Genomic DNA, 14,029 nt, shown 5'->3' with positions numbered 1-14,029 from the left:
CTTTTGATTTCTTAACTCGTCCAAGAGACCGAACTTTCTATTAAATATGGACGAGATTATTCTAGTCATCTCAAGATCTTGAAACAAACACCGCCTTGTTATCTATTTGCATACATTCAGTGCCCAAAACCTTCGAAACTCCAGAAGATGATGTCCTTAACAGTGATCGTAGGCACCATGTGCTCCGGGAGTCGGTTTTGCTGGCGTATTGTATTTAGCAACCTTAAAAACCCCCGTAATCTGTTTGCATTAATTTGGTGCCCAAATCACTCGAAACACCAGAAGGTGACGTGACTCTAGACACCAGGTTCTACGGGTGTCGTTCTGATGGCATATTCGTTTTCAGAAACCCCAAAACTCCCTTGAGAAATCTGTTTGTATCAATTTAATGTGCCTTAGCAGTGACACTGAACATAAGATGCTCCAGGGGTAGGTTCTGATGGTGTATTCATATTCAGCGACCCCAAAAACTTAATAAACTTAAAACAAATATTCTGCTTGCATCAATTTCGTACCGATAACCCTCGATAAGACGTGCCTTAGCAGTAAGCCTGGGCACTAGGTACTCCGTGGTTCTATACTGATGGCGTAGTCGTGATCAGTGACCCCAAAAACCTCCCAAGTTACAAAATCTGGCCCTTAATATGCTTATTTTGACATGTTTTTCTATAGTAGACTTTTTCCCGACATCATCCTGAACACAAATGTCATCTGCCGTTTCCAATAATCTTGTTTCTGATGCATATGTCATTATTGGTCTTATACTGGCTTTATAAATTCTTAACTTCATCTTAATGTTAATACATATATCGGTTTTGCCATATTAGTGGTAAGGCATCCTGCTGGTCTATTTGCTTTTTGTACTTGATTTTTCACTTCTTTGTCCAGGTCTCAGTAGTAGCTGAGCAGTGTAATGCCAAAGTATTTTTTTCCGTTAGTTAGTCAATACTGATGCCATTAATTTCTACTTTACATTTGATTGGTTCTTTGCTGCTTATGATTGTTTTATTTTTCTAAGATGAGATAATCATACTGAATTCTTTATCTCCTAAATGTTAAGTCTATGGATTAATCTTTGCAGACGATTTTCATCTTTGTCTATCAATATTGCTTCGTCTGCGCAACAGTGTATTTTTACTTCTTTGTTTCAGATTCTACATTCTTTGTTGACGCTTTTGATCATTTTATCCATGATTAAATAGGAGAGTAGGGCTCAATGAGTCCCCCTGCCTATGTCTATTTCGCTGCCTATGTCGGCAGTTTCTGTAAGTGGTCCTTCTATTCTGACTTCCATTATGTTGTTTTGATAGATGTTTTCAATAGTTTTTATGATATCTAGATCTTTGAGTCTTCATATGTCAATCAGATATACAAATTTATAACGAATCAGATATATACGATCTTCCAGTACGAAAACCCTGTTGTTTATGTGCTAAACTTATGCTGTGATTCATTAGTTTTTGTAAAATTTTAGTTGTAACTTTTAGTGTAATATGTAATTTATTTTTCTGATTATATACAGCAAGCGCCACGCTACTATATACATGGGTAGGTACCTAATTGCTATGCTTATGGGCTAATCCGGTCCGTTCTCAGTTGTGACTTTTATCCCTTTCATGTTATTGTCAAGAAACTATTAAAAATAATTATTTTTCCATACAAAATTACATTAGTTAATAGTATTGTTACCCTGCTTTATAGTCCGTTCTTTAACGGTAAAATATTGCAAAACCTCTAAATTTTAAAGAACCGCTTCGATTGACATGAAATTTGGCATATACATAGCTAAAAAGTCAAAGGAAAAAAGTGATATTGTGCCGATATGTGCTTTTGCCCCGGGGGTGCTTTTCACCCCCTCTTGGGGCTGAAAAAGTATTCGTTCAAAGTAAGTCCGGCAATTTATAAACTGACTAATTTTAAGTAACTTTTGTTCTATAGTTTTTTCACTAAGTCAATACTTTTCGAGTTATTTGCCAGTGAATATGTTCATTTTTTCATCAAAATAACCACACTTTTAGACGGTTTTTTGCAAATAACTCAAATAGTACGTGTTTTGTCGAAAAAACATTTGTAGCAAAAATATAGCCTGTAAAAAATTTAAAAAAATGGTGTATATATCACATTTCTATACCTAGTAGAAGCAGAGTTATAGCTAATTAAAAATACATAGGTTCATATTCGTCAAATTTCAAATGGAATACTTTAACGTGAAATGACCAAAAATGAAGCACATTTCGGGGAAAACACTCTCATTACAAATTATTTAAAGTGTTTAAAAAAATCTTCATTTCTGTTTAATAAAAAAAATTTCTAACATCAAAAGTAAACAAGTTACGCTCAAAATAAAGTTAGTCCCTTTTTTTCGGTAAAAATATCGGGAAAATTACCCCCTAATTAGTATCTCAAATGAACTTAATCGTTACGACTTCACAAGTATTTTGACCCGTGTATGTATTGTTTATATGATCTGTAAGTTTCATCGGTTCAAAGTCCTTATTTTTGAAGGGGCTGTAGTTAAAAGGGGTTGAACGAGTCACTCATCACGAATGTATGCAAATTTAGAAACACCAAATCTCAATCAATTTTTGTCTAACAGAAAAACAAAAAAAATACATGATATCCAGAAAAGCATTGCTGATTTTTTTGTTTTTCGAGATTTTTGGTATCTCTAACAATTTTGAAGTTATTTTGAAAAAAAGCATATTTTTCAAAATTAAAATATTTAAAAATTTTACTTTACAACCAAATTTTTTCCAAAATAAGCACTTTGAATCGATGAAACTTACAGATCATATAAACACAACATAAGTAAAATAACTTGTGGAGCGGTAACGATTAATTTCATTTAAGTTGCTAATTAGGGGGTGGTCTTCCCGATTTTTTTGCCAAAACAAAAGCAACCATCATTATTTTGAGCGTAACTTGCTTAAATTTAATGCTGGAAACTTTTTATAAAAATAGAAATAAAGCTTTTTTAAAACACTTTAAAAAAGTTATAGTGGATTTTCCCCAAAAAGTGCTTAATTTTTTGGATATTTCAGTTCGAAATATTCTATTTGAAATTTGGTGAATATGAATCTATTTTTCCTTGGCTATAACTCTCGTTTTACGAGGTCCAAAGACCTAACGCGTACACCATTTTTTTTACTTTTTTACAGGCTATATTTTTGCTAAGAACGTTTTTTTCGACTAAATACTTACTTTTTGAGTTATTTGCGAAGAACCGTCTAAAAATGTAGTTATTTTGTTGAAAAATAAACATATTCACTCGCAAATAACTCGAAAAGTGTTGACTTGGCGAAAAAGCTCTATAGAACAAAAGTTACTTAAAATTAGTCAGTTTATCCATTTCCGGACTTATTTTACACTTATATTTTTTCACCCCCAAGAGGGGGTGAAAGTCACCCCCAGGGCAAAAGCACACATCGGCACAATATCACTTTTTTTCTTTGACATGTAAGCTATGCGTATGTCAAATTTCATGTCAATCCAAGCGGTTCTTTAAAATTTAGAGCAAAAACCGTGAAATAATGGACTATTAAAATAACTTTATTTAAACACCAAGAATATTACAAAATTTTTACAACTTTAACAAAATGACAACTATGAACGTCAAATACAGCTGATCTACTATAATTTGTCACATTTTCTGACGTTCTAAACGTCACTAGACATAAAAATAAACATTGAAACAAGTGAAGGGTCCAGGAATGTATTAACTGTTGGCGGTTATGTATGTATGGGCCATTCCACGAGCATACGCCTGTTTTGGATTACTTCGTCAACGAATATTTTACTATGCAACATAAGAAGTACGAAAGTACATGGCGCTAATAATTATTCCAATAAACAACAATGTAATTAGCAATTTACTTTAGTTCTTATTATTTTGCACAGTAAAATATTCGTCGTCGAAGTAATCCAAAACAAGCGTATGTTTGTGGAATAGGGTATATTTACTTTATTCCCCACATTGGGAGTTCCTTACATGGTGATGGTAATTACATTGAATGATCTAGATAAGATAAAAAATACATAAAAAATATTAGTTGCTCTGTTAACACTACTTATTCATCACAATCAACTCGTCAATGTTTTTGGATTGATATAACTATCAGTTTAAATCATACACCGAAGAAAAATCTCAATAGAGTTCTAGAATCCAGTTTCCGAGTATATCTGCACTTGAAAATATAATACACGGACAACTACATTACATAATATCAGTTAAACCTATTTGAGATAGCCAATTAAGCTGCACTTACCGACAGTCTTGAAATCTGTGTGAAGTCCATCTACCGTTATCCTGGAGTCCCTTCCGGTTCGTCTGAAAGTGAACTCGTGCCAATTTCCATCGTCGATTCTCCTCCTCGATCCTCTCTGCTTCGATGGACCGGATCCTAGATCAATGTGGACGTATATGTGACCGTTATATATCTCCACGGCGAACAGGTCGATCTGAAAAATAGATGAAGGGTTCTATTTATGTTTCGAATAAACAGAACTTGAACACATGATACAAACCTAAAACTAGAAATAAAATAATACACACATTGGAAAAGTCTCGGGATACTTTTATAACAAAATAAAATTAAGAAAAAAAAATCAATGCGAAAATCCCAGTAGCTGGCTGTATACCATAATTAAAAATCATACAGAACAAGTAAAAACTTCGTTTGTATAATGGTATAAAAAGTTTATTGAAAAACTATTAAAAAGTCATCCAAAAGGATTCGCAAAACGTTTTCGATCTAGATCAGATCATCTTCATTGCCTAGAACGAAGTATTTCCACGTTAGAAAGAATGCAAAAGGTTAAAATGATATATAGTTAAAGAAAAATGTGGATAATACTTACGTTCTGCTTAGTAGATGAAACTAGCAACATTATAAAATAGGTGACAGAAATATGATTTACATGATGAAAATCTGATGTTAGTAGCGACTCTAAGTCGATGTTAAAAGGTAAATTTGTTTCAAAGGGCAACATAATTCACTGCTCGATAAGAGCGTGTGGTTCTTGCCAGTTCAATGGACACTTGGACACAGACCAACAAGAGTATAGGAGATGACAATTTATTTAGCTGAGAGTTGCCATTTAGACTTTTACAATAGAATCTAATTTATTATAATTGAAATTCCACGTTAAGGGGGTATGTAAACGCCACAGTCAAAATGGTTGGTGATCATAGGAACTAAACGTTTAACAATTCTTTCAGTAGATGGCATCACGTATATATATTCGAACATTTTAATAATGACCAATTTTAATTCTATTAACGACGGCGTTGTTGCCATTGCCAAGTACTAAATAGAACTTATGATCGTTACCGATCGATAAATTTTTCGATAAACTAGACAAATTTTTATCTTTTTTTAAACAATGCTAATAGATACAAAACGTTTCATTTGGAAATATTTTATCACTTATTGTATTTAGATTATATTTGTAATAATGTGATTTGTAATTTTGTGACAATTATTAATTGTTTACCTGGTCAAAAATATTTATTTTAAACTGATAAAAAAATTTGCAATTGTTTGAAATACAAGTATACGTAGGTCTGGATTAGTGATGTAACGAATATTCGTATTCGCATTCGCATTCGCGAATATTCTCATGTTTTTGCATATTCGCATTCGCATCCGCGTTCGCGAAATTTGTGCGAATGTTTTGCGAATATGAAAACCAGAAAAAAATAATTTTAAGATAATATTAGGTTACTAAAATCAAAATCTATTCACTTCTCATCTTTTTTTTATTAAGAAAAGGTAACTTAACCTCAAACATGCAGCTACTCTCAAATGGAAATATGCAGGACACAACAGCACACAAAGAGACGGAAGATGGAATGAAGCGATAACTCACTAGAGACCTTGGGACTACAAAAGAGGAAGGGCAGACCACAGGCTAGATGGTCGGATGACCTAAAAAGATACGCAGGGACCAGATCGACAGCACTAGCACTGAACCGAAAAGTGTGGACAAATAAGAGGGAGGCCTACGTTCAACTTTGGACAAATGAAGGGAAATAGATAGATAGAACTTAACCTTGTATAATCACATTATCAGCCTTCACTTTTTTTATTATTTGGTATTATGTAATAAAGCTTAAGGTTCAAATTGATTTACACTAAATATCAATTAACTTTTCATTATAAATTTAGGAAACTTTACAAAAATAGAAACAAATAAAAAAAATGAATATTCGCATTCGCATCCGCATTCGCGAATGTCGGTAACAGATATTCGCATTCGCATTCGTATTCGAGAATGTTCAAAAAATGACATTCGTTACATCACTAGTCTTGATCCCGCGTATGAAAAAAAAGTTGACTAATAGCAAGCTGAAAATTTGTTAATAGCTTAAGGGTGTCTAGGCGGATAAACTTTGATATATGGGAACACTGGAACAGGGGCAGTTTAAATTGGGGAACAGGTTAAAAATTTGGAACGTCCAGACCACGAAAACGGCACATTTATTTTGTCCGACAGAACAGACTTAAACTCTCCGAACAGATATTAAACTCTCATGTAAAAAATCAGACTGCTATTTATCACCTGTCATAATTCCTGTCATTTGACATATTCTACATGTTCCACTCATTAAAACGTACATTTGGTGATAAATAGCAGTCTGATTTTTGCATGAGAGTTTAATCTCTGTTTGGAGAGTTAAGTCTGTGCTGTCGGACAAAATACATGTGCCGTTTTCGTGGTATGACCGTTCCAAATTTTTAACCTATTCCACAATTAAAACTTCCCCTGTTCCAGTGTTCCCATATATCAAAGTTTGTCCGACTAGACACCCTTAAGCTATTAATAAATTTTCAGCTTGCTATTAATCAACTTTTTTTTCATATGCGGGATCCAGACCTAGTAGTAAATATACAGGGTGAGGCAAATAAAGGGCCTATTAGAAATATCTCGAGAACTAAAGGCAACAGAATCATGAAAATTTGAATTAAGGGGTTTCGAAGAGTCATCTATTTAATGAAAGTGTTTTCATCTATTTGCTACTTCCGGTTATACCGGAAGTTGCTTATATCTTGTTTTTTTTTAATGGGACACCCTGTATATTTTTACATTTTTGGATTCTCTTCGATCTCTTCTTTCTTAAAATATGAGGTTTTGTAATGTTATACAGGGTATTTTAAAAGATAATTACGTTTTTGTATTAATTTCGTAGCAATATTCACACCCCGTATACTAAAATTTCAAAATTAGCTACACTAATGATTCTTAACAATAGTAGACTATATTAAAAATCACCTTAACGTAAGCAGAGTTTTTAATGTCAAACTGTTACAATTCTACAGGGTGTGAACTTTGCTACGAAATTAATCAAAAAACGTAAATATCTTTTAAAACACATTACAAAACCTCATATTTTAAGAAAGAAGATATTGAGGAGAATCCAAAAATGTAAAAATATACAGGGTGTCCCATTTAAAAAAACGAAGTTATAAGTGAGCTATTTACACATTCACGCTGCCCACTTCCCTGTCCAATTCCCTGCGGAACAGGGCTGAGTATAAATCCGGTATAAGATTTTCAACATGTAAATTATATTTCTCGATGTTACCTATTTTATAAGGTTACTAGTTTCATCTACTAAGCAGAACGTAAGTATTATCCACATTTTTCTTTAACTAGTCATATTCTTAACGTAGCATTCATTCTAACGTGGAAACACTTCGTTCTAGGCACTGAAGATGATCTGATCTAGATCGAAAATGTATTGCGAACCCTTTTGGATGTCTTTTTAAGAGTTTTTCAATAAACTTTTTGTAGCATTGTACAAACGAAGTTTTTACTTGTTCTGTATGAAAATTAGGAAAGTGAAAAAAAATGTACCTATATCAAATTGTGTAAAAAGTATTTATTTCCTAATCAACTATTCCTCTTCAGTCATGATGGTTTGGTGAAATGCCCCCCACACCATGAACAAAGTTTTAATGTGTTTGTAACGTTTGTCTGGCTGTTTTTTCACGTGTTTTGTGTCTGTAGGTTGCGCGAGAGATAAATGAAGCATACATGACTATAATATACAGGGTGTAACAAATAAGTAAGTCATAAATTAAATCACATTTTCTGTGATCAAAAATAGTTCGATTGCACCTAACTCATCTTACTACAAATGTACACATAAAAAAAGTTACAGTCCTTTGAAGTTACAAAATGAAAATGGATTTATTCCAATATATCAAAAACTATTAAAGATTTTCTATTGAAAATGAACATGTGGCATTCTTATAGCAGGAACATCTTAATAAAAAATAAAAGTGAAATTTGTGCTACCCATAAAAAAATTTTGAGGGTTTTGTTCCCTTTAACCCTACAAATATTTGTTTACGTTCCAATTAAATTATTATTGGGGTACCATTAGTAAAAAAAAATTTTAAAACTTTCTCGTCTCTTAGTACTTTTTCGATAAGCCAGTTTTTGTCGAGATATTTTGAAAATTTTTAAAATCCAACACATATTTTTACATGGGTAATTAAGATTATAATAGAGACCTTGTAATAATATGAAATTTAATATTTTAGATATACCTATTTTTAGGTATTCTTTGAAACATATTAAAAAAACTGGCTTATCGAAAAAGAATAAGAGGAAAAAATACAGAAAATAAGAGGCAATGACCCGTATGCACTCCAATGGTGAATATAAAATTCTTAATTTTATGTCAAAAAATGCGCAATAACTATCTCTTCAAACCTACTAAATTTCATTTGCATTTCTCAACCGGTTTTATGGCAATAAATAAATCGTCAGTTTGCAAGAAAAAGTTCAACATCTCGTATCTCGGAAACGAAACATTTGCGGACATTATTTTTATAAAGTCAAGCAAACAAATGCTATTTTGGACTGAGTAGACATATGAGAAGCAGAAACTTAAGCCCAAAACAAAAATAACCATATACAAACCCCTTATACACCTAGTGCTGACATATGGATCGGAGGCATAGACCATCTCCAAGGCAGATGAAAAACTTATGCGTATATTTGAACAAAGGTTCCTGAGAGGAATATTCGGTGGAATCTGTGAAAATGGTATTTAAAGGAGGAGGTACAACTACGAGGTGTACCACAGATATAAACAAAAATTTGGTGGTAGAGACGTAGTATCTCTTATAAGAATAGGAAGACTAAGATGGGCAGGACATCTAGCAAAATCACAGCAGAACAACTCTCCTAAAAGAATCATTATGTCATAGCCTGTGGGAAGTAGAAATAGGGGTAGGCCAAATCTCAGATAGAAGGATGGTGTAGATGAGGATGGGAGAAAAATAGGCGCAGCAAAGTGGCAACGATTGGCAATGGATAGGACTGACTGGCGTAATAGACTTGGAAAGGTCGAGGCTCTTGCATAGGGCTGTAGCACCATTAATTATGATTATGATGTTAGTAAAGCAAACGGTCATTATTTTTTCATGCAGAATTACCCCTTAAAGTTTGCCGCACTTATCTAGAAATACCCTGTATTGATGAAGAACATGGCTAGTTGTTAAAGTATCTAACTTTTTTAATATCCAACATAAGCGAATGGATAAAAAAACAAAATGTTAAGAAAACGTAAGGCTATAGTTGGGTTTTAAATTCGGTATTTTATAAATGCTAGAATATTCCACAGGGTGTAATGAGCTTTGAGAAAAAAATACAGTTTGATTGGTACACCCGGTATACAATGACACTTTACGGGTCTGGCAAAAATATTATTAAATCAATATTGCTAAAGAACAAAACTATAACATATTAAAAAATCACTTAAATTGGACAACAGGTTTAGTAAATTCGAGACATCAAATATGACCGATTTTGTGGGTGACCCGTTTTCTCCGACGCGTAGTGTATATGTACCAAAAATCTTATAGAACTAAAAGTAATTATGGCTAAAGCTAATTTAATTTTCATACCTAGCTTCCTCTTTTCTTATAAAATTGTTGAACCAATTAATTTTCTAAATTGAAATTTAGATCGGATCAATATCATTTGTATATACTTAACATAAAAAATAGTATTCCGTTTGATGCTTTTGATGGCCTTTTTTTTAACTTTTTTCTTTATACCGATCAATTTCCAATATTTGTCCTCAAAAATGTAAAAAGTGCTGCTTTTTAATGCCTTTTCAATTTATGAGAAACGAGACTTACAAAGAAACGTGCCTTTTGAAGCTTGTTAAATCTTAGTTCGGATATTTCAATATTCTGTATTTCTGTAAGAAAATTAAATAGAAAAATATTTATTTTTGTAAACGCTGACGCAAAAATGTATACTCGTAATACAGAGTGTGGCAAAACCATTAGTCATCCCAGAGAACGGTAGTTTTCGTCAGTGGCGCACACCCTCCTAAATGCGACACTATATGGGTGAGGCAGATAAAGGGCCTATTAGAAATATCTCGAGAACTAAAGTTGAGAGAATCATGAAAATTGGAGTACAGGGGTTTTGAGGTATGAACTATTTAATGAAGATATTTGGGTCCCTTTACTACTTTCGGTGATACCGGAAGTTGATTGTAACTTCGTTTTTTTAAACGGGACACCCTGTATATTTTTACATTTTTGGATTATACTCCATATCTTCTTTCTTAAAATATGAGGTTTTATAATATTATACAGGGTAGTTTAAAAGGTAATTACGGTTTTTTATAAATTTTGTAGCAAACTTCACACCCTGTAGAATTTTACTGATTTGATATCAAAAACTCCATTTATGTTTAAGTGATTTTTAATATAATCTATTATTATTAATATTTATTAATACTGTGAAATGTTTAGTTTTAGTATACAGGGTTGTTCGAAACTCAGATTGAGTATTTTCTGAGTTTTCTTAAAGGGAACATCCTGTATTTTAGTATTGTAATGAAATGATATATTATAATACTTTTTTATTTCCTAAGCATTCCCTATACCTAACTGCTTTAATTTTTAAGTTATTCGTAGTTCTTTAAGCCAAACATTAATTGCAACAAAAATTACGTGAAATTGTTTTTATTATTTTTGCCGTGAAAATATTCAATCATAAATAATTTTTTGAAAATAAATACATGTTAATCTAGAATGGTCCTTAATTTATTAATAATGGATGAGATACCAAAATGCTTACGTTGTTAAGATTGTTGGTGCATAAAATATTAATAAAAATAAACCATATTCTACCTAGTTGGCTATGGCTTTGACACTAAACTTGATTAAACATTAGACATTATGTAATCTTTATAGTTCCAGTTGCTTTGTTACCATTACTAATATAAATTTTTGTAATGGAGAACTGATTAATAAAGATTTTGTTCTATGAGAGTATAACAAATGGTAGGGGAGTAAAGTATGCTAAATGTGCAGTCACTCAAGCGCTTTGGAGACCTATTGGTTTGTGAAGAGAAGGTCCTAAAACCAAAAAAAGTTAAGTAATATTTTCCACTTTAGTGGGTGCTTGCCATTTTTTAATTTAATTTTCCATTTCCAACAATTGTTTTTTCCGATTATAACGCCATCTATGCATAATTCGAAAAAATGTTATATTTAATATATTATATGTTATATATAAAGTCAAATAAAAGTTACTTATTTTTTTGTAAGGAATCCAAATCTGCAATAAAAAATGGGGGCTCCTATTTAAGATTTTAAAGTAACCCCCACCCCACCTCCGTGGGGTGGTCCATTCGATATATTTTTTAAAAATATTAAATAAGTGTATTTTACAGTTTTTCGATCTGATGTTCATTTCGTGAAATATCTCGGGATTCGTATTTAAAATATTAAATTTACCCCCCACCCCTCTCCGTGGAAAGTCGTGTTTGGCATCATTCGATAGATTTTAAAAAAATATTGAGCACATATTTTTTAGTTTTTCGATCTGTCAGTCATTTCGCGAAATATTCGCTTTTTTCTTGTGAAACTTTGGGACTCACCCATTTCCTTACGCCCCGCTCAAATCGTCAGATTTTTGAAATATACACTCTTTTGCATGTACTTAACTTACCTTATCTTAATCTGACAATTTCGAGCTTTTTTAAGGATAGATTTTTTTTTCGGGCCCCCCCTTAACGAACTCCCCTGTGTTAAGAGCCAATACATGGTAGAGGTACCTCTGCAGGATACCAGGTTTCTCCCCATATAATAATCTGACGCGCTCGAGTAACTGCAAAAATCCCCGCTTGGGCTCCCCTACCAAAAAATGTACTACTAGCAATAAGAATTTATCATCTGCAACTCCCTGATAGACGACAAACAAGAAGACACACTTTTCAAAGTTAACTAGAATATTTTCGACGTACTATTAGACACTTAGATTACGAGAAAGTTCATACTAATATGCAGATTCTCAGTGACACTAACATCTAATTGTATTTAATTGCATTTAATATTGAATATTATATGTTTCTATTAATATTAAACACACCAACAATCTTAACTACGTAGGTATTTTGATATATCAACCAGTACTAATAAATTAAGGGAGAGATTAATATGTGTTTAATCTCGAAAAATTATTTATAATTGAATATTTTCACGGCAAACCTAATAAAATTTGACGTAATTTTTGTTGCAATTAATGTTTGTCTTAAAGAACTACGAATAACTTACAAATATAAAGCAGTTAGGTATAGGGAATGCTTAAGAATTAAAAAAGTATTATAAAATATCATTTCATTACAATACAAAAATACAGGGTGTTCTATTTAAGAAAACTCAGAAAATACTCATTCCGAGTTTCGACCAACCCTGTATACTAAAATTAAACATTTCGCTATATTATTAATTTTTAATAATAGTAGACTACTAGCTGACCCGGTGAACTTTGTTGCACCTTAGTGTGTCATAATTAAATATTCTGTCATAATTGTGATTCTAGATCAGTTCTTGAACGCAATTGCTAGAAATCAATTACTCAAAATCAACTGCTCGAAAATGAATTGCTAGACATGAAAATTGATCAAAATGCAATTTGCTCGAATAAAAAAGAAAATTATATGTCCAAATATTTTTTCACAATAATGCAAAATTTGTAGGTATGGTCGAATGAAATTCGATAGTTTTAAGGCATTCCAGAAGCCGCTACAGATAAAATGTTTTAACAACTCATTAATCATTCAGAATTAGTCGACGGTTATTAAAAGGTAAAATAATTAAGACGATAACTGGACGATAACGATTTAATGAGTGAAATTTAAATTTTTTCTACTTTAATGACAAAAAGACAAATTCATTAGCAGAACTCAATTAAAAATTACTTTGCACATCATATTTGAAATAGTATTTGGTTGAAAAATCTCATTTTTGCTGGAAAAAAATATATTAATTTGTCTGGACTAAATTACAGTTCTGTTTACCTTAAAAGGGATATGTTACTATCAACATTCACACAGTGTTGCCAAACTGGATTTTGTTATTTTTAGTGTAAATTTTCCCAGCGATCTCCGAGGGTACAATACATAAAAAAGATACATAATATGACAAATTATATGATATTCCACGTATACAGTACGTAAATCTTTCAGCTGGACATAGGGAACATACAATATATAGATTTAGATAGATACATAAATAGCTACATTATTGTATTATACTGAGATAATTGAGGCAACTGAGCTTTCTCGATGACAATATGGTTGTTAGCATTAAGGGGCATTAACCTCAAAATTGACAAATCATTTCGATTGACACAAATAAACGTCAAAATATGAGAATGTAGTAGGTAGCTAAATATTTTTGGCCTAAGAGAATGGAAAAACTGTTTAGTTTTTAAAGTAAAATTAATTTTATTATTTTAATTCATACCTTAACCGTTAACTACACGTGCTGGCGTATTTTTGTACGCCACATATAAGAATTCTATTACAAATGTATTGTTTATTTATTTGACCTATCACTGGAATGTGCTTTACACTGGATTTAGTTTCGTTATAATCGGCGTTCTAGGAACATCGTAATTTACAGTTTATTATTTGTTGTTTCCGGCGGCGGTGGATAACATACGCCACAATTATAGTATTACTATTAGTACTATAAGTACATATTTC

General features: G+C 32.1%; 1 protein-coding gene across 1 annotated transcript in view; it reads right to left on the bottom strand.

Annotated features, from left to right (window-relative positions):
* The window catches only part of LOC126890321 (neurexin-1-like), a 758,564-nt gene that overhangs the window by 300,282 nt on the left and 444,253 nt on the right, over positions 1-14,029 (bottom strand). The window contains exon 9 of the mRNA XM_050659185.1: positions 4,266-4,458. Coding sequence (XP_050515142.1) covers positions 4,266-4,458 — 193 coding nt within the window. The remainder of the gene's footprint in view (positions 1-4,265; positions 4,459-14,029) is intronic.

The sequence above is a fragment of the Diabrotica virgifera genome, chromosome 8 (assembly GCF_917563875.1).
Source record: "Diabrotica virgifera virgifera chromosome 8, PGI_DIABVI_V3a".
Lineage (NCBI taxonomy): Eukaryota > Metazoa > Arthropoda > Insecta > Coleoptera > Chrysomelidae > Diabrotica > Diabrotica virgifera.
The sequence above is the reverse complement of the archived record's forward strand: the minus strand, read 5'-3'. Positions and strand labels throughout refer to the sequence as shown.